Below are 26,914 nucleotides of genomic sequence, written 5' to 3' on the forward strand. Positions count from 1 at the left end.
CCAGCCTGGCGGCTCCCGGGAGCCTGCCCGGGGCCGCAAGAGGAAGGCACCCGCCTGATCTAGTGCAGAGATCGTGGACCTCATCCAGGTTTGGGGTGAAGCCTCCAATGTCCACGATCTCCGCACTAGGCACAGGAAAGTGGCCGTCTAGGGCAGGATAGCTGCCAACCTGGCCACCCAGGAGCAGGTTTGCATGAAAATCAAGGTGGTCCAGTGAGACCCCCAACCCTGAGCCCTGAGCTTAGAATGGCCGTACTAGGTCAGACCAAAGGTCCATCTAGCCCAGTAGCCTGTCTGCTGACAGCGGCCCACACTAGGTACCCTGGAGGGGATGGACTGAAGTCAATGACCAAGCCATTTGTCTCGTGCCATCCCTCTCCAGCCTTCCACAAACAGAGGCCAGGGAAACCATTTCTACCCCCTGGCTAATACCACTCCATGGACCCAACCTCCATGACTTTATCTCACTTCTCTTTAAACTCTGTTCTAGTACTAGCCTTCACAGCCTCCTGCAGGAAGGAGTTCCACAGGTTGACTATTTGCTTTGTGAAGAACTTTCTGTTATTAGTTTGAAGCCTGCTACCCATTCATTTCATTTGGTGTCCTCTAGTCCTTCTATTATGGGAACTAATGAAGAACTTTTCTTTATGCACCCTCTCCACACCACTCATGCTTTAATAGACCTCTATCATATCCCCCCTCAGTCTCCTCTTTTCTAAGCTGAGAAGTCCCAGTCTCTTTAGCCTCTCTTAATATGGGACCTGTTCCAAACCCCTGATCATTTTAGTTGCCCTCCCCTCTCCCACCCTCTCTCTTCCCCTCTCCCACCTCCTTTTCCCAGTCTCCCTGAGTTTTGTTCAATAAAGAGAGTTTCTGGTTTTGAACACACGTGTCCTTTATTTTGTACATCAGGAAGGGGGGCTAGGGAGGGGTATGTGGAAGAAGGTGAGGGAGGAATGGGGTACAAGCCCCCGATGGGGAGGACTGGGGTGGCTCCATGGGCTCCTCGGGGTGGAAGCTCTCCTGCAGCCCCCCGACTGACCACCCCCCCCCCCCCGGATGGCAGCCTGCGGCAAGTGCAGCCGGGCTGATGGCTGAGTGCTGTGATGTGCCGAGTGTGGGCATTCAGGGCACTCTAAGCCAGGACTGCTTTGCTGTCCCTCATCGAGGTAGACAAGTGAGCGGGGCACCCCTGAGAACTGTCTGTCCGGGGTGGGGGCCGGGTCCCTTTAAGCACAGCCCTCGGCTAGCCTGAGGCAGCAGCTCCACGCTCTAAGTCCTAATCTGATGCCCTGCCGGCACTGCTTCCTGCCATCCTTAATCTCGGTTCAAGGTCCACTCAATGTGGACATGCTAGCTCGAATTAGCAAAACGCTAATTGGAACTAGTGTTTAGGTCTAGATGCACTAGTTCGAATTACCTTAGTTTGAATTAACTCATTCGAATTAAGTTAGTTCGAATTAGTGCTGTAGTGTAGACATATCCTTAGTCTGTGTCTACACAGCAGGCAGTTATTTCGAAAATGTCAAAATATTGCCAAACTGGAGAACTTCTTACTCCAATTCCTGTAACCCTCAGGCTGTGTCTACACTGGCCAGTTATTCCGGAAAATTAGCTGGCAGGACACTGGGCTGGATGGACCATTTGTCTGACCCAGTCTGGCTGCTCTGATTTTCTCTGCTGAGCGCCTCCGGCTCCCTGCCTGACCGGCTGGCTTGTCCCAGACACTCCCATCCCCCGTAACTCAGGCTGGGGGCTCACAGCGTCGTGCCAGGGACTTTCTGGGCAGCTACAATTCCAGGCAGCGCCGTTCAGCGTTGCAATAGCCCAGCCCCTGCCTGGCGCTCGCTCCTTGTCTCCAGCTCTGCAGGGGAGAGCAACGTTCCCAGCAGGCAGCAGCTTCAGGAGCCGGGGGCCGGCTGCTTTCCTGAGCCCAGCTGGCCCCCAGACTCCCCAAGGCAGCCAGGGGAGTAGTGAGGGGTAGAGCCATTGGGTTGGTTGATTTGTGTGACCTCATCTGAAATTTTGTCTGTCCCCAACCCAGCTGTTAGTTCTGTCCATGCCCATCCCCCGGCTCTGCCCTTCAGGGCCTGTCTGCTCCCTGGGGCTGCATTTCTTCCTTCTCCGAATCTGTGAGGCAGGGGGAGGAGGTTTCAGGGATCACAGAGAGGAGGAGCCAGGGGCTGGGTACAGGGGAGTCCTCCAGGGTCACACAGACTGGGGTGTGTGAGGCCAGAGGGGCTGGTGTCAGGGAGACAGTCGGAGCTGGGTGTTTATGCTCCATACCCCCAGCCAGGGTCGGATTCTCTCCCTGGGGAGGGAGCCTGGCGGGAAAGTGAAGATCGGGGCCTTGGAACTAGCATCGATAAATGTCACCTGCCCCCGGTCACAGTCCAGGCAAACCTGGATCCTGCTGGGGGGCCTCAGAGGCAGGGGGATCACAAAGTCAGTGAGAGCCCAGAACACATCCCCTCTTTGCTGCACAGCCCAGATCCCGTTCTTGGGGCTGAGGCTGATCCATCCCTTCCTGCTCACAGACTCTCTGGCCACCCCCACAGCCCATTGCCCATCCCCCACCTGCACCTCCCAGCAATGTCTGCCCGAGGTGAAGCCCTCACGGCCCAGCACACAGGGCACAGAGTCAAATCTCTCCGGGGTGTAGGGCAGTAACCGCAGATAGGACATCTCCGGGGTGTTAAGATGCGAGTATTCAAATCTCACACGTTTCCCATCCTCCGACAGGATGAGGTCGGGACTCTCCGTGTCTGGATCCAGAGTCACGTTGGCTGGGGGGAGAATCAGAGTGTGAGGGGCAGAGCTCCGCTCTGGGGGGGGTTGATGGCGTCAAGGACAGAATCTGCCCCAGCTGGGCAGTGACTCAGGGACTCTCCTGCCTCCAGGGGCACCCGGCTCTGAGTGGGGAGCAGCCCTGAGGTCTCGGCCCAGCCCAAGGGGCAGCTCACTCCCCGGCAGGGAGGGGCCGTGGCAGAGAGAAGGGGTCAGAGGGGCCCTGACACTGGGAATCTGCCCCCCTCTCCCTGGGCCGGGGACAAGCGACTCTGGGCCGGGGACCCCAGAGGGACGGGATGGAAACTGCCTGGTCAGGGCTGGCTGAATCCAGGCCCTGCCCTCAGCTGGGCCCCTCCCCATTGAAATGTCCCTGGGTCCCAGCTGCCTCTGGGCAGGGTTTGTGATTCCCCCTGTGACACGTCTCCCCCCGCTGATCTGTGCAATGGGGCTGTGGCGTTTCCCCAGGTTATTGCTTGGTTCCTCTTCCCTTTTCACAGGTGTCTTTTCTTACGCTCAGACCCAGGGCTCCAGGCTGGGGGAAGGCCGAGGGTGTTGGATACCGGAGGGGGCTGCACACTCAGGCGGGGAGTTGGGTGCTGGAGGGGCTGAGGGCTCTGGGATAGCCCTGGGGATGAGGGTTTGGGATGTAAGAGGGGGCTCCAGTTTTGGGGAGGGACTCTGGGCTGAGGGTTGGTCTGTGGGGGGCTTGGGATAAGAAAGGGGGAGCAGAAGGTGGCCCCTGGCCTAGAGGAAACTCAGGGTTTGGGGCGGGGGGTAGTTTGGCTGGGGCCCGGCCAGTGGTGCTAAGCAGCCTGCCCCGTGCCTGCCTGTCCTGAGGCACCGCACTGTGCCCGGCAGTGGCCAGCAGGCCTGGCTCTGAGGGGGTCTGAGGCAGCTCACCTGGGCTGTATCCTCTTTGTGCCACTAGTGCAGCCGGCAGAGTGACTGGAGGGGGAAGGATAAAAGAGGTGAGATTGAAGGTTTGCAGAGTGAAATCCCTTCCCCCCCCCCCATTTCTGTTCCACCCCCATCCCTCCCTGGGACACACCCCTGTCCCCCTTCCCCCACCTCTGCAGTCCCACACCATTCCCAGCCCTCTTGGGCACAGGCCTTTGGCCTGCAGCTGCTGGGAGGAGGCACCAGAGGCCCCTGTGCTGGAGGGACCCCTCGACGTGGGGAGGGGGGGGGGGCTTTGTAGTTCCCTGCAGCCTTTTGGCCCAGACGGGCGGCCAGGCGGGACCAGAGCTCAGGGAGGGGCTGGGCCCAGCTCAGACAAACACCCTGTGACTGAGGGTTCAGATGTCGGGTGCTGCCCTTTGGCCAAGGGCCTGGCTCTCAGCAGGGATGTGCCAGGTTAAGGGGCTAACCAGGAGGCAGCACCCTGGCTGGGCCGTGCTCACTGGGGCTGGTTCACCGGTACCCAGTGGAGGTGGAGAGGCTCCGTGCCGGCCACGGGAAGGGGGCTGTTCCTGGGCCCGCGGGGGACGGGGCTCTCCGATGGGAGCAGGGAGCCGGCAGCAGCCCCCGCCCAGGGCTGGTGGTGAGAGCCCCGCAGGTCGGGGACTGCTCCACCGGGGATGGGGCAATCGCCAGCCAGACCCATCTAGTCAGATAACGGGTTAGACACGAGGTTTGCATCCCTGGTTCTCAGGGCGGCTGGGCCCCTGCAGCTCCCACAGAGCCAACCTGCATCTAGGGGGGCTGCACTGCCCTGGGGCATCCGCCCTGCAGCCCTCTGTCTGGGACAGACGCAGGGGCCCAAGCGAAGGGATTTTGGTAAATCTGAGCCTGAGTGTTGTGACCTTTGGTAAGTCGGGAATTGATCTGAGCCTCCCTGATGCCTGGGTCCTACCTCTTCTCCGCTGTGTCTGCTTGGCACTAGCCAGTACGGGAAGGGCTGAGAACTGGCACCAGGGGCCTTTTTTATTCATAACTGTAGAAAAACTGAGCATTTACGTTGAGTGGCTGGGCTTGGGCCTGGTGAGCCGTGTGCTGGCCATATGGGAAATGTTTCCCACAGTGACCTTGCTCTTAAAGTGCCGTGTTCCTGAGTTGTTCTGAAGGACACAGCTGTGTTGCCCACACAAGGCACTTGCAGACTGACACCCAAAGTGACCGGTCCAGGAGCAGTTAGCGAAGTCCAGAGACCCACTGTGGAGAAGTGACCTGTGCACATCAGAAAAGAGAATAACCTGAAAATTGCTTGCACAGCAAAAGCCTGACAATTGAAAGCTCCTGTGTGTGCGGCGTGGGAGTCACACAAGGCACTTACTGCTCCTAACACAAAGGTGATTGGACAGAACTAATCCGGGTCCAACTTGCCTGGGCCTGTGTGTTGTTGTGGGGATTCTAGTCACTCCTGACCTCATCGTGTCCAGTCTGTTTTACAGTCACTCTCTTTGCTTTGTTGTTCTCTATGGGATTCCTACTGCCTGTGCCCTTCTGTGGTGACACTGTGGTGCCTCAGTTTCCCTGCACGCTGCAACACTGCCTGGGGGAAGGGAGGGGAGGGATGGCTGGCTGAAGACTTGTATTCAGCTTCTCACACTTGAGGGCCAGACAAGAAGAGATAACTTCTGCCCCAGAAGGACACAAAGGGCAGATGAGGCCAACTGCTAGTGGGGGCCTAGGGCCTGGGGAAGGGTCGGTCTCAGGCTGGGTTAAGATGGGAGAAGGGGCTTAGAGGAGGAATGGTCCTGCCTGCTCCTGGTTCTGTAACAAGGATCCCGCATTGCCCTGTGCCCGTCTGTGAATAAACCTTCTGTTCTACTCGCTGGTGAGAGTCACATCTGGCTGTGGATTGGGGGTGGGGAGGGCCCAGTGAATCCCCCACACCCCGTGACAGCAGAACATGTCAGACATGGGAAGGGGCGGTCAGAGCACCACAGGAGAAATGCATCATCCTCCCCCACCCCCACCCCATGCTCCAGGAGAAGAGAACGGGGCATGATTTGTTTCTCTGTCATTTCTCACTTTCAGTCAGTGTCATTGCAAACGTTTCTGAAGAAATAGGGGATTAAACGAATGAACCTGAATGTCCCGCACCCCCACTTTGTGCCATGCGCCCTGTTCGGTCCCTCTTAGGTACCTCTGAACTCCCTCAGACTCTCCGACAGCGCAATAACTTTCTGGGAGAAATCCCGGACTCGCTTCTCCAGTGCAGGAGCCATCTCCTCTGGCTGCTGGGCCTGCCCCTCCTCACACCTGGGGAGAAACAACGTGCCCTGGTGACCCTGCACTGAGTGACTCAGTTCTCACCCTCTGGCCAGTGAGTCGCTGCCCTGATGGGGCTGGAGTTAGAATTTCTCTAGTTCTCCCAGCCTGAGAGCAGGGGCAGCGCAGCCCTCGGCCGGGCGACCTTCCCCGCAGGGACTCAGGAATGTTCCTCACATCCGGCCTGAGGAGACCAACTCTGGGGACAAAGGGGAACTGAGTCTCCTCGGCCAATTCACCCCTGGGCCTCCAGGCGCTGAGGGACGGGAGGTTCCCGGGGGCAGGGCTGTAGAATCTGCCCGCTGGGGACTGGACCAGTGATCACCGAGCAGTCGATGGGATTTGCTGGTAGATCCTGGAGCCTCTGACAGGGGATCCTGACTGGTTGAACCAAGAGGCCATTGAACCCAGCATTTCAGCTGCCCCTCCCCCCACTGCTGGGCATCTCCTGCCCTTTGCCTCGGAGAGGTTTCCCTGTGGGTGGGGGGGCATCCTGCTTTCTGGGCAGGGCAGGGAGAGGAGGCTGCTGCTGTCAAGATGCCCCCTCCCTCCCTGTATCCTGTCTCCACAGAGCAGAGGAGGGGCACAACAGGGCTAGGGATACAGCAAGCTCTCTGGCCCTTTTGGGAGTGGTGCAGGGCCAGGACGGGGTGAACCTGCTTTACCCCACTGCCCCGCCAGCCAGGAGCCACCTGAGATGAGCAGGGCCCAGTCGGAACCCAGATCCTGAAACCTCAGTCATTAACCTCCTTTGGCCCCCCAATCCCCTGCCCAGCCCTTGGACTAGACTGAGACACCAGCTCCCCTTCCCCCGCTACACAGGTCTCCAAACAGCCCTTGGGCGGGAAAGCCCCTGGATCCCTGCTGCCCTGGGCTGAACGGTGCCCAGCGCCCAGCAGGGACAGGCCCATGTCCCGCCCCTCAGTCCTGGGGCAGCCAGTCCCCAGGGAGGGGGCAGCTTTAGGGGTATGTCTACACTGCAAAGACAATTTGAAATAACAGCCGTTATTCTGAATTAACTTTAATAGCGTCTATACATGCAAACCGCTATTTCAAAATTAACTCAAAATAGCGGAGCACTTAATTTGAATTTGGTAAACCTCATTCCATGAGGAGTAACGCCAAATTCAAAATAGCTATTTTGAATTAAGTCCTGTATAGACACTTAATTTGAAATAGGGAGCATCCATCCCTTCCCAGGGAGCCCTGGTGGCCACTTTGGGTACAGCCAGGAAAACTTACTCTCCTCCCTCCCAGACCCAGAGCAATTAATGGGGTAGACTCTGGCCATAGCACCTATGCTAGCTCCAAGCCTGCCAGCAGTGGCCACCGGGGCCTTTGACCCAGAGCCCCCAAAACATGAGCCAGCAAGCCACTGGCAGCCAGCCTTCCACCGCTTCCCAGGAGCAGTCTGCCAGCTCTCAGGAACCTGACAGGGGCTGGAGAAGGCAGGCACTTTCCTGGTCCAGGGTGGAGATCATGGACCTTATTCAAGTTTGGGGGGGATGTCCCCAACGTCCATGATCTCCGCACTAGATGAAGGAACGTGGCCATCTATGGCAGGATAGCTGCCAGCCTGGCCACCAAAGGCCACATGCAAATCCAGGAGCAGATTTGCATGAAAATCAAGTTGGTCCGGCGAGAGCTCCAACCCCGAGCCCTGAGCTTCCCCTCCCCCTTCTTCCCCTTGCTTCCCCCTTCCAGCTCTCTCCTCCCAGGTTTCCTTCTCTCCTCTCCCACCCTCTCTCTTCCCCTCTCCCACCTCCTTTTCCCAGTCTCCCCAGAGGTTCATTCCTACCCCGCCCCCAGTTTTGTTCAATTAACCCATTTTCTATTTTTGAATGTACGTCAATTTTGGACGTGAGGGAGGAATGGGGCACGAGCCCCCGGTGGGGAGCACCGGGGAGGCTCTGAGGGCTCCTCAGGGTGGACGCTCTCCTGCAGGGCCATCTGGATCCTGACAGCCCCCCGATAGAACTCCCTGATGGCAGCCTGCAGCAAGAACAGCTGGGCTGATGGCAACGACCCCACGAGACGCACCAGCGTGCTCAGGAGCAGCTCTGGCTCCATGTGGCCGAGTGCTGTGGTGTCCCGAGTGCGGGCACTCAGGGCACTCCAAGACAGGACTGCTTTTCTGTCCCTCATCGAGGTATACAAGCAAGTGGAGAATCCTGAGAACTGTCTGTCCAGGGTGGGTGTAGGGTCCCTTTAAGCACGGAGCTCAGTTAGCCTCAGGCAGAGGCCCCATACACTAAGTCCTAACCTGATGTGCTGCCGGCACTGGTTTTGGCCAGCCTTAACTTTGGTTCAGGGTCCACTCAGAGTGGACGCACTATTTTGAAATAGCAAAATGCTATTTCAAAATAGTTTTTGTGTGTAGATGTGTTAATTCAGATTAGTTTAATTTGAATTAACTATTTCAAATTAAGTTAATTAGAAATAGTACTGTAGTGTAGACATACCCTAGGAAACACTTGAGGTCACTGAATGGAGAATTCCAGAGTCTCTGCACAATGTGAGAACCTCAAACTGAAGTTTATCAGAGAAATTTGCGTACAGCCTATGACCTTCCCCCCCTCCACATTTGGCCGTGGAGCCCTGGGGAACGTGGTGCTAACATCAGCTCCTAGCTCATCCCCTCACACCGCACAGGGCTGGGAGAGTGAGAGCCACGTACCTGCTCAAGGTGTTTCTGATATCCTGGAGGAGAGAGGGAAAAGAACGTCAACTCCACACAATACACAGGGAATAGCCCATCAGACAGACAAAGGGGGCCTCAGAGAAGCGGTTTAGACGTAGCTCTGTGCCTGGGACTCTGCAAAGCCCAACAGTCGCTCACGTGTCAGCAAAGCACCCGCCGAGTTACACCCAGAGCTGACAGCTGGACCCCGGCACTTGTGATTCAGGAGCCTCCCTTCCCTGTGTGGGGGGCTGAGCTGTTTCCCCTCTGTCTCACCTGCAGGAATTCACTCGCTGGCTTCTGACACTTCCCCTCCAGCTCCCCGATCAGCTCGCTGAGACGGGAAATCTGCTCAGAGAGTTTCCTGTCATTCTCGGTCTGGTGCTTCGCAAGCTCCTCATCCAGCTTCTGCAGCTGGGCCAGCAGGAGTCGCTCTTGCTCCTCCAGGAACTGCCGCAGCTGCTGAAACTCGGTCACAATCTTCCGCTGCTCGGCTTGTGTCTGTTTCTGTGTGAAAACAGGGAAAGGGCTGGTCGGGGGCAGTAATGGAGCCTGAAGGCCCTTAACACAGTCTGGCAAGAGAGACAATTTCTAAGACATCTGTGCAGGGACCAGAGCCTGAGCTGTCAGACCTAGAGCTGCGGCTGGAGGTCAGGATCTAAAGCCTGAGTCAGACCCAAAGCCTGAGTCAGGATCTTACTAAGGGCTGTGGCCATAACTAAGAGCCAGAGTCATGACAAAGGCCGAGCCAGAGTCAGTGTCTGGAGCCACGTGGGGGCAGGACTGAGGTCAGATTCAGGCTACCAGGTGACATGACAAGCCAGAATCAGAGACAGGCAGCAGTGCCCCAGGCCAAACCTGGTAACACCAGGGCCAAGCCAGGGTCCGAGACCAGCCCAGCAGCAGACAGGGAAGAAACTCAGTTGTTTGTATCACGTCCCATGACTCCTTGAAGTGTATCTAACTATCACGCATCCATAGGGTGACCAGATTTTCCCATGCCAAATATGGGACACCAAGAGGGGGTGCTGCTGGCACTTGGGGCTTCAGCCCTGTGAAGGGTAGTGGAGGGGCAGCACTTGGGGCTTCAGCTGTGCAGTGGCAAGGGGGCACTTGGGGCTTCAGCTCTGCAGAGTGTGTGTGTGTGTGTGTGTGTGTGCACAACTCAAGGCTTCAGCCCTGTAACAGGGGTGGGGAAGGAGGGAATCAGGGATCCAGCCCCATGGGGAAGAGTTGGAGGGGAGCCACCAGCACTCAGTTTCAGTGGCTGAAGCCCTGAGCACCAGTTTTCCCACTGGGGTTGGCCGCCTTTCAGAAGAGACATGCCATGATTTAATCTATTCACAGATCTGTGTGCTGGGGGAAGAGGGGAGGCAGGGCCAGGCTGGGTACAGTGACCATATTTTCTGAACCAGCTGCAGCGAGGGAGAACGGTTCAATTTAAATGAAACAGATGAAGCATTTTAAATTGTATATGTTAGTTTATCAAAATTCATTTTAAATAAAGTTAAATATTAACTTATGTCCAACACAAAAAGTTTCAATGCCTCTATGTATGGGAGGGGATCACTGATCCACAGAAAAATCAGCTGGAGACCACACAGGTGAGAAGCAAAAAACTTCTTCCAAAAAATCCTCAGCCCTTACTGATGTGACCTCCAAATGAGGGTACATCTACACTGTACAGTTTTTCTGGGATATCAGAGGTTCTGCATCCAGGGAACACATTTGTTCTTCCACTTTTGGGGGGAAGAGCAAACGTGCTTTTTCAGAAGCCCCTGCATTCCTCCTTCTATGAGGAATAAGGGGGCTTCTGAAAAGGGGTTTTTTCCCAACATTTGGCCCAGTCTAGACTGGCCAAATGTCGGCAAAGCCTCTTCTGACAAAAGAATCGGGAAAAAGGAAATACAGAATATGGGGCACATTTTGTGCAGCTTTTTCTGAAACAAAACTGTGTCTAGATGTATCCTGAGACACCTCACTCCCCAGAGCTCCAGCCTCCCCTCACATCTTCTCTCTGTTCCAGCTTCATTCCCCTCAGCCCCATGATTCTCCCTGTTCCTACAGTCTGACCCCCCTGTATTGCCCCATGCCCCCTCAGTGCAACCTTTAACCCCTCCCATCCTGCCCTCGCATCTTCCTTAACTCCCAGGAGCTGCAGCCCCAGGCTGAGTAGGAGCAGCCCCAAGGACTCGCATGTGCCTTTCCCACCCCTTCCCTTTCCCATCTGGCAGCTGCAGCACAGGCTCCCTGCTCTGTGAGGGAAAGGACCACAGAAAATTGGCTCGTGTGCTCACCGAAACCCTGCTGAGTGCTGGCTGCTCTAGGGAAATATGGGACAAAGTCAGAACACTGGGAACAGCCCTTAAATATGGGACTGTCCCAGGTCACTTTCAGCATCCAAACGTCTGGTGCAATCCGAAGCTGAGCTTCCCAGGGTCAGTATGTCCCAGTGGCCGAATCTCTAATGCTCTTTGTTGGGGCGTAAGGGTTTGTAGTAGGGGGGCCCAGGCCCTCCCTCTCCACCAAGCCCCACCCAGGGCCCTATCAGTGGTTGGCGGCTTCCATCACTGGCTCGGTCCAGGACTCCTCCTGCTCCCCGCCCTGGGCTGCTTCCTACCCTCCTCTGCTGACTGGCACAGTCCCCACCTGTGTGGGAGGACGCTGGAGCGGAGGCTGCAACTGGAGGGACAGTGTCCGCGTGGTGGTTGTGGCTGCAGCTCCAGCTGGGGGTGGCGGTTTGGGCTCTGACCACAAGGGCAGCTGCTCCTGTGCTCCCACAAGAGCTCCTGCCCCTCCGGAGGCCAGGACCAACTGAGCTGCTCCTCTGGCCTTTATACTGGGCCTGCAGTTGGAGCATGCCCAGTAGGGCTGCGTGGGAGGGGCCTTCTCAGCCCAGTAGGCCTGGTGAGCCTCCCCTTGACCAGTGCAGGGCAAATACACCCCATCACACCCTCCAACGGGAGGCCAAAGGGGAAACTACAACAGTGGCACCCAGACCTCCAGACCCTTTAAATCTCCACCAAAGTGCAGGGGGCATCCCTACCCCTTCCTTCTGAGGCTCCACCCCTTCCAGGAGCATGGAGCTGCCTCCCCCCCACCTTGCTTAGTGGGCTGTCAAGAGTATCAGCTCCCCTGACTGGGGTTCAAAACCTTTGATCCTTCATAACTGGATGCTTGACTATATGTTGTCATCACAAGGGGAGGACTTTTTTACAGCTTTGCTCTCAATATCCAGGGCCGGCTTTAAGCCGATTCCCCCAAATTGGGCCCCGCGCCTAAGGGGGGGCCCGCGTGCCTAAGAGGGCCCCACTCCCAGGCATGTGGCACATTCTTGCGCTCCAAGCCCCGAGCGCGCGGTCCATGTGCAGTGCCGCCCCCGAGTGCGCGTCGCATTTGGGAGAAGTTGTTTGTGAACATCACAGTGAATAGAAATTAATTTATTCACTGAAATGCATCTTCCATTTTTTACAGAAAGAGAATATTTGCGACTCACACACTATCCCATGAGAATGGAGAAACTCACATAAACCCACATTCACCAAGGCCACAGAGAAACCTAACTATAAATAACCCTAAGCCCTACCTGTCTCCCAGCTGGTGAAAAATGACAGACACCTACCAGATACTGCTGGCTTCTCTGCTCACTGGTCTCCTTTAACCTCAGCAGCTTCGCTCTCCTTTCCCTCAGAGTCTCCACATGGGCCTGGAGCTTTTCCTGTACAACAGAAATGAGTTTGTGGTTTTATTTTGCAGTGGTGACTATTTGTAGGGGGTGTTTTTCCACCCAAACTGCAAGACAATCATCAGTCTCCCTAGACAGACTCCTTGGGGAGGTGATATCTTCTACCTGTCAGCGAGAGAGCCGAGCTTTGGGACTTTCACAGAGCTCAGCTCTGGGGAACAGACTCTTTCCTGGACCTGAACACGTTGGCTGTGTCTAGACTGCATCCCGTTTCCGTAAAAGGGATGCAAATTAGACACATCGCAATTGCAAATGAAGCGGGGATATAAATCCCCCCTTTCATTTGCATAAACACGGCTGCCGCTTTTTTCCATCTCGGGGCTTTGCCGGAAAAAAACGCCAGTCTAGACGTGGATCTTTTGGAAAATAAAGCCTTTTCTGAAAGATCCCTTATTCCTCTTAAAAGGAATAAGGGATCTTTCAGAAAAGGCTTTATTTTCCAAAAGATCCCCGTCTAGACTGGCGCTTTTTTCAAAAATCCCTGCTTCATTTGCAATTGCGATGTGTCTAATTTGCATCCCTTTTACGGAAAAGGGATGCAGTCTAGACACAGCCATGGGGACCATGAGACTCCCTCCCAGTCTCCATGCCACTCTGGGCCCCTTTGTACACACAGGCCCTAGTCTGCAGCCACCGTGTTTTCAAAGCAGAGTCAATAGAGAGAGCCCCATGCCTGCCAACAAACTGAGTCCAGCTGCTCCCTTAAGACCTCTGTGCTGTATCTGCTGCATTAAGACTGTTTAAAGCAGTGGTGACCAACCAGTCAATTGGGATCTACTGGTAGATCTTGGAATCTCTGACAGAGGATCCTAACTGGTTTGGCCATGTGGCTATCAAGTGCCAGCACTTCAGCTACTCCTTCTCCCACTGATATGCATCTCTGGCCCTTTGCCTTGGAGCTGTTCCCCCAGGAGCCTCCAGGTTGTGCTGGGCAGGGGAGGGAGAGGAGGCGCTAATGTCATGGTGCCCCCTTCTCCTCCCTGTATCCTGTCCCCACAGAGCAGAGAGGGGGCACAACAGGACTAGGGATACAGAATGTTTGCTGGCTGCTTTTGGGAGTGGTGCAGGGCCAGGACAGGGGTGAGCCTGCCTTAGCCCCACTGCCCACAGCCTGAACTCCTACCCAAGTCACGAACCACCTCCTGTACCTCAAGCCCCTGCCCTAGCCCTGAGCTCCCTGCATCCAAACACCTTCCCAGGGCCAGCACCTAGAACCCCAACAGCCTGCCCCAAGCTCTGCTCAGAGCTCTTCATGCTCTGAATCTCTTAACCCAAGACCAGAACCTGCATGCCAACCCTCTGCCCAAGCCTGATGAAAATTAATGAAAGTGGGGAGGGAGGATGCAGTGAGCAGAGGCGGGGCCTCAGAAAGAGGTGGGGCAAGGAGCCCAAAGGAGGTGGGGCAAGGATATATGGGCTTGAGGTAGATCTTGGGTGGCACTTAAATTCAAAAAGTGATCTCATGCTTAAAAAGGTTGGAGACCCCTGGCTTAAAGGATACTTTTTGCCTTGTAACTAACACATGCCTGTTGTATTGGACAAATGTTCTTTCATGCTAAGAGATTAGCTCCTGCATTCTGCCATGTATCTTCTCTACCGTCTGCCCTTCCCTTGTGTTGTTACAGCGACTCCCAGGGAATGGCTCCTGGGGTCTCTGCCAGCCTTGAGATTCTGTGATTTACCCATATGACACGGTTACATCTGTGTGGGGCAACTGGTGATGCCATTAACCAGTAATTACAATCTAAAGTTATTACTCATTAGACTGAACAGCAACTTAGCCCTAAGTATTCCTGGGCAGCTTCCTCTCTGGGAACCACCGTGTGAGTGCGATGAGCCCGGGAACAGATGCCAAGCCAGACAGGCAGAACTCTGATCATCTTCATGGAACAATTTCAGAGCCTCCTGGCGCTCCCTGTGCACCCTCCTGATCCCTTTGCTGCCTCTGGACACTGTTTCTGTGTCTGTCACCAGCCGCCTGTCTGGCCTGAGGATTCCCTGTTGTTGTTTGTCGTTACTGGGGGCCGTGCCTGGGCCTTCAGGGCTGTGATGGGAGCAGCTCATTCCCTCCTTTCCCAGCCTGGCAGCAGCACAGACACATCTTGATTCAATCCTGTGTGGGGGAAAGTGCCTCTCGCAGGGCTGTGGGGCCCACCTCTCCCTAGGGGTAGAATCACAGCTCTGGACGGAGCCCTGAGTGGTCTTCAAGTCCAGCCCCTGCATGTACGGCAGGGGGCTGGGTGCCATGAGTGCTTGGGGATCCCTGCACCTGCCCAGAGGAAGGAGCTGCAGGGGACAGACCCAGAGATCAGGGGGAAAATCTGGGAAATGGGGAGATTCTGGGGCTCAGAGAGACTGAGTCTGAAAAGGGAAGGATGGAATTAGCCCTCATCCAGAGTGTCCTACCTTGTATGGCTGGGCAGCCTCCTCTGGGAGCAGCACCCGGTGAGATTTGTGCTCTGGGGATCTCCAGCAAACCACACACACGGCCTCCCAGTCCTCCTCGCAGAACAGATCCAGGGCTTTGCCGTGTCTCCCACATGGATTCTCATTGCCTGGGCTGAAATCCAGTTGTCTGAGTTTTTCCACGATATTTGCGAGCTGATAGTTATTCCGGAGGGCCTCTTTCTGGATTTGGGTTCTGCAGCTGGGGCAGTACAAAGAGTCATAGTCCCTTTGTGTGTGCGCCTCACAGTACTGAGTGATGCAGCCTCGGCAGAAGCTGTGTCCACAGTCTGTGCTCACTGGGTCTGTGAGATAGTCCAGGCAGATGGGACATTTGGATTCCTCTTGGATTTCCCGTGCAGGAGTCGGTGTGGCCATGGCTTCTGGGAGATCTCTGGGCTTCTGTTCCAGATCAACAGCTGTTTTGCTGGTAGTCAAAAACATAAACAAAGAAACAAAAAAGAGCTTTTATTTCATTCAAGCTGTTTTATGAAAAAAATGTTTTGAGCTAAGTCATGGACAAATATGAAACTTTTAAAAAGAAAAAATATATAATTTTGTTGACAAGTGATGGTGAACAATCATTTCTATTTTTAGCCACTCCTGCAGACTTATCCTGAAAACAAAACTTGTTTTCTGCAGTGGGAAAATCTGTTTGCACCATTGCCCCTCTCATAATTGTGTCATGGAAGCTTTCTGAAAGGCAGGACCATAGATCACCCCGCTCACCTCTCTTCCACTGTGGCTGCTGGCCTGGCTTCCAGACCCCAGCATGCTTTATGAAAACTGACTTATGAATATACATATTTCAAAGATGCTTTAGGCAAAATGCACCATGTGACAGGCCATTTTTAAAGTATCAGTTTTCTGAATGGCTACGGCTACACTGGCATGATTGTCCAGAAATGCTTTTAAAAGAAAAGTTTTCTGTTAAAAGCATTTTCGGAAAAATCGCATCTAGATTGGCAGGACACTTTTCTGCAAAAGCACTTTTTGCGGAAAAGCGTCCATAGCCAATCTAGACGCAGTTTTTCGCAAAAAAGCCCCGATCGCCATTTTCGCGATTGGGGCTTTTTTGCGGAAAACAGTACTGTGCTGTTTACACTGGCCCTCTTGCGCAAATGATTTGCACAAGAGGGCTTTTGCTCGAATGGGAGCAGCACAGTATTTCCGCAAGAACACTGACGATCTTACATGAGATCGTCAGTGTTCTTGTGGAAATTCAAGCGGCCAGTGTAGACAGCTGGCAAGTTTTTCCGTAAAGTCAGATGATTTTGCCGAAAAACTTGCCAGTCTAGACACAGCCAATATGTATATTCTATCTCTGTGCATGTATGATTCTTGTATGTTGTGATGGGGCAGCGAGGCCCCAAACTCCAATCATGGGCCCAGGGAAATGGTTTGCACTGGAACACTACGGCGCCACTGGTGTGAAGCCAGGGGAAGTGGTGGTCAGCATGTGGGGGGAAAAGATGCTGAGTCCAATAGCATGGGACAGGTAGGCACAAGGGAAATGCTGGAAGCTGACCCCACCAAGGGTGATGCATGCACCGAGTATAGGGCCAGTGCAGGGAGGTCACATACCACCTACCACCCCGGAAGCTCGGGACATACTGGCAGGGAAGAGCACAGAAGGTCAGAAGGGGGAGGGGGGGTTCCACGAGGTGTACAGCTAGTTCAGATAGGAAGCCTAATCCGAACTAGCTAGTCCGTGCCGCGTGTAGCTGCGCGGCACGGGGTCCGACCTAGCCGGCATTTAAAAATGGCGCCGGCTGGCTTTATACAAATGAAGCCCGGGAAATTCAAATCCCGGGCTTCATTTGCAACTCCATATGACTACATTACCCCCCCTAGTTCGAACTAGGGGGGTAGTATAGACATACCCACAGCTATCCCCTGAAGCTTCTGATTTTTCTTAAGGCTAGACCTGACAATGTCCAACTCCTTTTGTGCTGATCTCTATTTAATGAATCGATCTCTCATTAGCTTCTGCCGATCAGTGCACGCAGACACACATAAACCCACACCAAATTACATGTGTAGATGTCTAAACACTTAGGCTACATCTACTCTGGCATGATTTTGCGCAAATACTTTTAACACAAGAGTTTTTGCATTAAAGTATTTGCACAAGAGAGCGTCTACACTGCCATGTGCCTTTGCACAAGAGATGTGCTTTTGCGCAAAAGCATCCATGCCATTGTAGACACTCTCTTGCACGAGAAAGCTCCGATGGCCATTTTAGCCATTGGGCTTTCTTGTGCAAGAAATTAAGTTTGCCTGTTTACACTGGCCTCTTGCGCAAGAACAGCTGCGCAAGAGGGCTTATCCCTGAGCGGGAGCATCAGAGTATTTGCGCAAGAAGCACTGATTTCCTACATTAGAATGTCAGTTTTCTTGCTCAAGTACACGCGGCCAGTGTAGACAGGTGGCAAGATTTTGCGCAAAAGCACCTGCTTTTGCGAAAAATCTTGCCAATGTAGACACAGCCCTTGAAGTTTCTGCCCCCAATTCAGCAATTAAGTCCATCCCTATTCAACAACATATTTAAACAAGTTGCTTCACTTAAGGCACATACTTGATTTCTGTGGATTTTAAAATAAGTGAGAGGCACTTTTCTGTTTGATTCTGCCTATAATACGACTTTTTTCCCCCCTTGAGGCTCTCAGAACAAGAGGATTCAGTGCACCCTCTGCCACCCCAGGAAAAAGCAAGGAAAATAGTGGCAGCAGGCAGGAAACTATCATTAGGGTCCTGCAAATCCATGGATATCCACTTCATAGCCGCAGGTATCCGTATCTGTGGATGTGGATATCTACTGCTCAGTTTTGCAGATGAAGATGCAGATACATTTTATATCTGCACGGAGCTCTAACTACAGTAATGGTGTCTGGGTTTCTTTCAGTATGCTAAATACAGGATGTTTTTTTGCTACAAATCTTCCTTTGCATTCACTGGTGTGGGATCTGGCCCAGTGCTCCTGAATAAAATACAATAACAATCTCAATGAATGGCTACATCAAATGGTGTTACAGCACTAGAAAACTGATCTGGAATGTATTATGCATGTACATGTAACATAAAAAGTAAAATAAATTCTCATGGGATTACCTAATCTTTGTATTAACTGCCCATGCCAAATAATAATAATAATTAATAATAATAGCTCTTAAGGTTAATATAAGTCCTTTAGTTCAATGGTTTTCAAGCAGCCAAGATTCACTTACCTGATTTGAGAAGTTTTTAAGGTGTGACCCAGCCTTCCAAAATCCTCATCAGGTAACTGTATCAATTTGCACAGCTACATCTAGCTGTAAAATAGTTGAAGAGTTTTACTGTAGCTTTTCCTTACAGTTTTAAGAAATTCTTTTTGTTCCAAACTGGTACATCTGCTTTTCTCTTTCAGATGAAAATGACTGATTTTGAAACTGCAAGTGCTAGAAGAAATGAGAAGCTGTCATCATTTTAATCCTTCCAATGAGGGCAGATTAGTCTTCTCTAAAAAAAACCAGCCCCATTCCTGCTCAAACAGAGGTGACAGTAGAAGAACAGGAAAATGTCCATGTAACCCAAGTGACCAAAATACAGTAAGGATTTTGAAGGGACTCTTCTTCTTGGGGTCCTCTTGTTGGTTTGTTTTTGTAAACTGCAATAAACATCACAAATAGTAATTAATTTTTAACATCTGATTATCATCATAAAAATTCTCTTGTGGATAATAGGAATAGGATGAGCCATGTCTGGAATCAGAGTGACAGTCGCTGGGGAGAGAGAGAATCAGAGTGTTTCTCACACTCCACAGCGGCTCCTTTCCAGTTGGGGAATCCTGCATCCCAGGGAGCCGCTGGAGTGGACACCTGGCTGATTCCTCTGTGACTCCCAGAAACAGATCCGTAGAGAGACAGAGGAGAGAGTCTGACTCTACTGGGAGGATGTTGTAAGGAGGCTGGAAACAGATTTAACCACCCTGGGAATCCTCTTCCCCCAGCTGTTCCTCCCTGCCTTGTCCTGGGAGAAGAAGGGACGAGGTGGCATTGGGGAGCAGCCACTCCAGGCCAGAGAGTAAGGAGGAGGAGGTGGTACTGTGTGAGGTAGCCCCTCCCTGCCCCCTAGAGACTAAAGGCCATGGCTTCACTGGAGGGAAAGCCATTTGCTAACCCACGAAGACATGACCAGTTTGGAGGGAAAAGCTAGAAAGAGCTCAGCCCAAGGGAATGGGAGGATGCTGAAGAAGAACCAAGAGGCAGACTCCCTTACTCCACTCATTCCTCTGGATTTAATATGCAGCAGATGTGTGAAAGCCTCACAGAATGGAGAGCAGAGTTAGGGGTGTCTGGATACTGAACAGTGAAAATGTTTCTATTCCTGATCATGAGCATGAACTGAACAGTGTGGCTGGTGTCAGGATAGTAGTTATTACTCAGAATTGACTTTAACTTGGGATCTCCTCAGTGCATGGCGTGTTTATTGCTAGAGGGGTGTATTTGACTTGTTACTTTATCTACACATTCACTACCATGCTTCCATGGGAATTTTCTCTTTCTATAAAGAAAATCTTACCCTGGAGTTTTACCATCTCTATGTGATATGATGGGTTCCCCCTTCTTCTCTCCAGTTGAGAAGGTGGGACATCTGGGAAGTGCAAGGGAGAAGATGAGATTTCACGCTGTTATATTTCTAATGACATCCCTGTTCTGAATGAACATACTGTCATAACAAATCCCAAAGGGACATGGCCTCCTTGCATACTGAACATCGCTCAGATTAATCTCTAGCTAAGTCCTTAACCTGGTCCAGATGCCTCTTCAGTTTCTAGCCATCAGTAGTGGTCATATAACACAGCCAAAGCTTTTGGTGACCACACAATCACTGGCCATGCAGGACCATTCTGTGGTAGACATGTTGGGAATTTTTTGGTGTCCCAGCCTAATAATCTGTCCCTACTAAGAAAGCCACCAAAACTGAACCAGTACTGATGGAGGTGATTATTGGATTCATCTTTAAATAGCCTTGAATATTTTAACTTACATAAGGGTGTTTTATTTATTATTCATAAAGGCTATGTCTACACTACGAGTTTACACTGCAAAAATATGCTAATGAGGGACTTATTTGCATGAGTCACAATCTCATTTGCATATTTTCTTCTGATCCGTTTTTGCGCTAGGGGTTTTTGTGCAAAAACAAGCAGTGTGGACATTTTCTTTTTGCTCAAAAAACCCTTTTCTCACAAGATTGGTATACCTCCTTTTTTGGGGCATAAGGAACTTTCAGAAAAAAGAGAGTTTTGCACAAAAAGAAAATGTCCTCACTGCTTGCTTTTGCACAAAAACTCCTAGCACAAAAACAGATCTGCAAAAAATATTCAAATGAGATCATGACTCATGCAAGTGAGTCTCTCATTAGCATATTTTTGCCAAGAAAACTCGTAGTATAGACATAGTCAAAAAGACAGAGGGACAGATGCATACAGAAAATGTTAATAAACATCTGGGACTCATATGGGCTAAGACCGTGGTCACCAACCAGTAGATCGCGATCTACTGGTAGATCTCGGAGGCTCTAGGAGTAGCTCTTGAGCCCTCTCTGTACAGTGCGCCTGCGCAGTACATTTACATTTGTAAGCAGGGTCAGGGTAAACTCTATCCTGACATCTAGTGGCCAACTGTGGCAAGTGGTGCAAAGAGACTTCAGGGGCTGAGCCCAATTTGCATAGACACACCCACCCTGTCTAGTATGTGCTCACAGCAGCCCAAATCGTCACTTTGGCCACTGTGGGAGCCCCAGTCTCTCTGTTATTAAGGCAGGGGGGATAAAAGTGTTGTTACCCTGATTATGCGAATCAAGGACAATGGAATGGTGGAACTGTTTATGCCAGAGGGATTCGCCATAAACTAAGTAGCACTTGCTAGACAAGGGGCATGGGTTCCAAACCCAGTCAATTTGAGAGAGGTTGGGGGCAGATCTTTGTACCTGGTGGTGGGGCCCTGTTTAAGGGTCTAAACAACACTGATTGCACCCCCTCCTCTCTCCACTGTGGCATATCAGAGTTAATTTAGATTCCATTAGGAGTCTAGTTGTGAGCTGTAGAGTTAGCTTCACTGTGGGCCAGTGGAGCACTAGTGCTAAGGCTCCTCTGTTATGAGCAGAAATCACTGTGTGCTGTGCTGTGAATGAGAGCTGTGGGAGAGCCCTGTGCTGCGCTGCAGACAAGAGCTGAAACCACTGTTGCTGAGGGGAGCTGGTGCTGGGCTACTAGCAGAGCAGTTTGCAAGGGACAACCAGAAAGCGCAGGCGGACAGTAGACGCAGCTGGCAGGGCGACCTGCGCGTGCGGGCAGCTGACGGGGGCAACCTATGGCTGGTAGGAGCAGCAGCAGGAGCAACCAGCTGGCAGCCCGGAGCCGAGACGGTTGGTGGATTTGCGGAACCGGACAGTGGAGGCGGCTCACGTTGACGGCAGGGGAGCGGACAGTGGAGGCGGCTCACCTGAGTGTGGCGTTGATGGCGGCGGCAGAACCCCGCGGAGAGGCGGAGCCATCGGCAGCGGCAGAACCCCACGGAGAGGCGGAGCCATCGGCGGAGCCACCACCAGACCATGTAAGGTGCATCGATCCCCACCCCTCCAGGTTGGGATGGTGAAACCCTGTGAACCCTCGGGTGGCACTGACCCAGGGCTGAGACTTTTGGGGTGTTGGACTTTTGGGACATTGGGGAGATTTGTGGCTGGGGGGAGGGCCTTTGCTCGTTGTTTGGTCGGTAAATCCGAGTTGTGGTGTTTCCCCAATTTAATGCAGATGTCGATTACCTCATGTTATTAAAGGTTTGCTAATATACTGAGGCTCTGTGCTTGCGAGAGGGGAAGAATTGCCTCTTTTGAGGCACCCAGAGGTGTATGTAAGATTTCCCAGGAGAGGGGAAGAATTGCCTCTTTTGAGGCACCCAGAGGTGTATGTAAGATTTCCCAGGTCACTGGGTAGGGGCTCGAGCCGGTGTTGTATTACCTCGTTGGGAGGAGACCCCTAGATACTGAACCCGGCCCTTGCTGCTATTTACTCGGCCTGGCAGAAGGGTTACACATTAGATTTCCTCATTTGAGGAGCAGCTACTCACCGAGCAACAGCACAGATGAGTAGCTGCGAGGAATGGTGGGAATTTTTTTTAAAGTAGCAGTATAAGGATTGGGGATAGCAAGTGATGGAGAGGAGGAGTATGTCTACACTACAGCGCTAATTCGAACTAACTTAGTTCGAATTAGTTAATTCAAACTAAGCTAATTCGAACTAACGCATCTAGAACTAAAAACTAGTTCGAATTAGCGCTTTGCTAATTCGAACTAGCGCGTCCACATTAAGTGGACCCTGAACTGGGCTTAAGGATGGCCAGAAGCAGTGCCGGCAGGGCATCAGAGGAGGACTTAAAGCGTGGAGATGCTATCTCAGGCTAGCCGAGGGCTGTGCTTAAAGGGTCCCGAACCCCACCCCAGACAGACAGTTCTCAGGGGTGCCCCGCTGGCAAATCAGTCCTGGCTTGGATTGCCCTAAATGCCCACACTCGGCACATCACAGCACTCGGCCATCAGCCCGGCTGCACTTGCCGCAGGCTGCCATCTGGGGAGAGGGGACAATTGGGGGGCTGCAGGAGAGCTTCCACACCCAGAAGCCCGCAGAGCCAGCCCAGTCCTTCCCATCGGGGGCTCGTACCCCATTCCTCCCTCACCTCCTTCCACTTACCCTTTCCTAGCCCCTCTTCTTGATGTACAAAATAAAGATAACGTGTCTTCCAAAATGGAATCTGTCTTTATTGAACAAAACTGGGGGAGACTGGGAAAAGGATGTGGGAGGGGGAAGAGAGAGGCTGGGAGAGGGGAGGGCAACTAAAATGATCAGGGGTTGGGAACAGGTCCCATATGAAGAGAGGCTAAAGAGACTGGGACTTTTCATCTTAGAAAAGAGGAGACGGAGGGGGGACAGGATAGAGGTCTCTAAAAGCAGGAGTTGGGTGGAGACGGTACATACAGAAAAGTTCTTCATTAGTTCCCATAAAGAAGGACTAGAGGACACCAAAGGAAAGGAATGGGTAGCAGGCTTCAAACTAGTAACAGAAAGTTGTTCTTCACAAAGCAAAGAGTCAACCTGTGGAACTCCTTGCTGCAGGAGGCTGTGAAGGCTAGAACTGGAACAGAGTTTAAAGGGAAGTGAGATCAAGTCTTGGAGGTTGGGTCCATGGAGTGGTATTAGCCAGGGGGTAGGAGTGGTGTCCCTGCCCAAGGTTTGTGAAAGGCTGGAGAGGGATGGCACGAGACAAATGGCTTGGACATTGTCTTCAGTCCATCCCCTCCAGGGTCCCTAGGGTTGGCCGCTGTCGGCAGACAGGCTACTGGGCTAGATGGACCTTTGGTCTGACCCAGGACGGCCACTGTAAGCTCAGGGCTCAGGGTCGGGGGTCTCAGTGGACCCCCTTGATTTTCATGCAAACCTGCTCCTGGGTGGCCAGGCTGGCAGCTCTCCTGCCCTAGATGGCCACTTTCCTGTGCCTAGTGCGGAGTTCATGGATGAGGTCCACGATGTCTGCACTAGCCCAGGCGGGTGCCCGCCTCTTGCGGTCCTGGGCAAGCTCCCGGGAGCCGCCAGCCTGGTCCCGGGAAGAGGGGGAGGGCTGGGGGGCATCGGGTGGGTGGCTCGATCTGTGCCAGGTGCAGGGTCTGCTGGCTGGGTGCTGGCAGGCTTGCACCCGGCACGGGCACCGTAGCCAGCCCGTGCCCCTTTAAGGGGTCCGGGGCCGGGAGGGGGGCAGTAGAGTTTCCCTGGTGTTGGCCAGAGTGGCCACCAGGGAAAGCTGGGGAGGGCTAGCCTCCCACTAGTTCGAATTAAGGGGCTACACACCCCTTAATTCGAACTAGCTTGTTCAAATTAGGCTTAATCCTCGTGGAATGAGGTTTTCCTAGTTCGAGCTAAGCGCTCCGTTAGTTCGAATTAAATTCGAACTAACGGAGCGCTAGTGTAGCGCCTATGAAAGTTAGTTCGAACTAACGACCGTTATTTCGAACTAACTTTGTAGTGTAGACATACCCGAGGAGAATAGAGAGGGCGGGGCTTCAAGGAAGGGGCGGGGTTGTAGATCTTGGCTTGGTCTGTCATTTAAAAAGTGATCTTGGGTGTAAAAAGGTTGGAGACCACTGGGCTAAGATAACGTGTTTGGGTGTTTGGAGACAGTATTTCTGGTTATTAGTGTCTTTGACTATGCCTTCATATTTCTTTAATGAAGACCTTTCCATGGGAATTTTCTCTTAATTTCAATATAAACACCCCTTGAAACATCACCCTTTCTCTGTGATGCCAGAGATCATCTGCTGTTCTTCTCCATTTCACAGGGCAGAGTGTCTAGAGCATGGGTTCCCAAACTGGGAGGGTGTGACCCCCTGGAGGGGCATGAGGGTTTCTCAAAAATCAGAAAGGGGGCATGATACCGAAAAGTTTGGGAACCACTGGTCTAGAGGGAATAAAAGGACAAATGAGATTTTGTTCTGAGACATTCACTACTGTTAACCGACAGAATAATGTTCACGTTATTTCAGTGGGAAACAGGCCCATTGATCCTTCTAAAGAGGCCTGAAAAAATGAATCAAACACTCTGCACTTCTGGTTCCTGGAATCAACAATCTGTAAACCTCATGACTATATTGAGAAATAGTCTCTGGGGAAGATTTCCAGTGCTTGTCCACTTCCGCCTCTCCTCCCACATCCTCATTCTCTCATTCTCCCATTGCAGAGTCTCCAAACCTAGACCCTGCTCAGGCCTCTCTGCAAAGCAGCATTTCACACTTTGGTTCCTTTGCCGTGATTGGAACTTTGACTCTAGCCAGGTGCAGGTCCTGACCTGTGAGCTTCTTGGGGCTAGTTACTCAGTGTCTATGCAGAGCTCAGCACAATGGGGCCCTCTACAACATTGTAGATGGGGGCACTGAGGCAGGGGCCGGTTGGCTCAAGGGGCCAGATTCATTCTTGTGCTGGAGGGAGAGAGAGAGAGAAGTTTAGGACTCCCCTAGTCAGTGGCTACAGGGGTTGGGGCAGAGCTTGACACAGGCTGGGGAAGCCCTGAGATCCAGCCTGAGCTGCCCCCCTGTGTCAGTGGCCCCTGTGGGGCTTTTCATGAGTCAGCCTCTCCCCTCCCCAAGGGAAATAATGAAACTAGCCTAGAAATGGTCCTGATTCCTCATACCTAGGCTGGTGGTGGAGGTCTGAGGAGGAGCAGAGGATCTGGGCAGTTACTCACAGTAAGAATGTTAAGTGACGGTTCATTTACTAGTCAAGTAGTTGATGGAATTTTCATCGACTACTCGATAGGCACTTCTGCAGTGGGGATCTTATACATTTCAAAGGGAATGTGGACATGCAGCCCTGGGCCAGTGGGAAGTCCTGGTGACTCCAAGCTGCAGGCAGCATGCCAGTTTTGAAATGTACAAGAGTCCCCAGCAGGGGCTCTTGTGCATTTCAAAGTGGAAGCACAGCATGGAACTCAGGGTCAGTGTCTCCTGCTGACCCTGGACTCCATGCTGCACTGCCGATTAGAAATGCCATGTGGAGCTGGGGTCAAGTGGGGACTGACCGCAGTTCCACACAGCATTTCCCTAGACCCTGGGGTCAGCTGGGGACTCCCCAGCTGATCCTGGATTCCACAGAAATGCCACCCTGGAGCCCAGAATCAGCTGGGGAGTCCACGCACGGCAGAGTCGCACAGCTGATCCCAGGCTCAGCTGTGCAGCGCTACCACGTTGAAGTATTCCCTCTCCCCCCCCCCCTTTGCTGATAGAGGCGGGGGGGGGAGAGGGGAATCAACTAGATGACTAGTCGACTAACTATCCGATAAGCATTTCCTTATTAGATAGTCAACTAGTCCTTAACGTAGGAATCTGTTTCCCATGAGAATTTTCTCCTTTTCTGTTACTGAACATGCTCCAGTGACCACAACACACTCAGCAACATCTGGTGAAGCCGCTAAGCCTGTGAGCCATGACATCTTCCGGCAAGAGTCTTCATGTGGGGTTAACCTAACATCTCATCTGTGCCTCTCTGCATGTGCTATGATATATAACACAGCACAAAGCTTCTCCCCATGTTTCTCCGCTTGTCCCATTACCGAATTTGAGGGAAGCAGCCAGATCACTGCTGCACCCATAGGTGGTGGTCTTGGCCCCAAAAATAGTATAAAAGGGGGCCATGTGGGGTGTTGAATAGAAGCTCACTGTCTGCTAATCCTAGGTACTCTAGTCATGTGATTGTATAATGTCTGTGTGTGTAGTTAGGAATCTGTAATCTGTGTGGATACTGAATATTTCTCTGCATGTGGTTGAGCATTGGGCAGAGCCCGGCCTATGGACATGCTAATTAGCGAGGCCCTGTGGGACAATGGTACTCAGTGGGCCAAGGACACACCTAAAGAATGAGGGCTGACACCTGAGGGCTGCCAGCAGGGAACACAGGGATAGGCCACTGGCCAGGTGAGCTGCTGCAGCCAAGAAGAGACCAGGAAGGATGTATAAAGAGTCCATGTGGTTGACTCCATCTTGGTACTCAGCTCAGCACTTCATCCCAGAGGCAGCAATGCAGAGATTGAAGAGCCAGAAAGAACTGTGGACCCATCCTGATCCTAGGATGCGCAACAAGGACTTTTAAGCCAGCAGCTGTAACATCTCTGCTAGAGCCTGCATCGAGAACTGGGAGATTCAATGCATGTAATGTACTATCCTTTAACAACCTTACTCGCATACTTTTCTTTATTGTAGTAATAAACCTTTAGATGTTAGATGCTAAAGGATTGGCTCAGTGTGATTTATGGGTAAGGTCCAGAGGGCAAATTGACCAGGGATCTGTGGCTGGTGTCTTGGAACCGGACAGAACTTGTTCAGGGTAGGTGGGATTGGGTGCTAAGACCCCCCACCTGTGTATGAGGCATGGATATTGCTGGGGTGTTGGAGGGGTTTTGCTCGTGAGGCTTCAGGCAGGCAGCTGAAGCGCTCTGTGGGACTGGTTTGTGGCCTAT

The 26,914-nt window shown here is 52.5% G+C and overlaps 1 protein-coding gene across 2 annotated transcripts; it reads right to left on the reverse strand.

Moving 5' to 3' along the window:
* Positions 1 to 849: 849 nt before the first annotated feature.
* LOC102450711 (E3 ubiquitin-protein ligase TRIM10-like) lies at positions 850 to 18,301 on the reverse strand. 2 transcript variants are annotated; one of them, XM_075913608.2, is made up of 9 exons: positions 18,101 to 18,301; positions 14,835 to 15,300; positions 12,306 to 12,401; positions 8,960 to 9,190; positions 8,681 to 8,703; positions 5,879 to 5,994; positions 4,747 to 4,956; positions 3,691 to 3,735; positions 850 to 2,786 (listed from the first exon to the last, which is right to left on the reverse strand). In XM_075913608.2, exons 2-9 carry the CDS (start codon positions 15,249 to 15,251, stop codon positions 2,248 to 2,250), a joined length of 1,677 nt encoding a protein of 558 aa, XP_075769723.2. In that variant the 5' UTR covers positions 15,252 to 15,300; positions 18,101 to 18,301; the 3' UTR covers positions 850 to 2,247. The 2 variants fall into 2 exon arrangements, with proteins under 2 accessions (XP_075769723.2, XP_075769722.2); XM_075913607.2 differs by having other exon boundaries at positions 852 to 2,786; positions 14,835 to 15,292; positions 18,101 to 18,300.
* Positions 18,302 to 26,914: the final 8,613 nt, after the last annotated feature.

This window comes from Pelodiscus sinensis, chromosome 19, assembly GCF_052426305.1.
Source record: "Pelodiscus sinensis isolate ZL-2025 chromosome 19, ASM5242630v1, whole genome shotgun sequence".
In the NCBI taxonomy this organism is placed as follows: Eukaryota; Metazoa; Chordata; order Testudines; family Trionychidae; genus Pelodiscus; species Pelodiscus sinensis.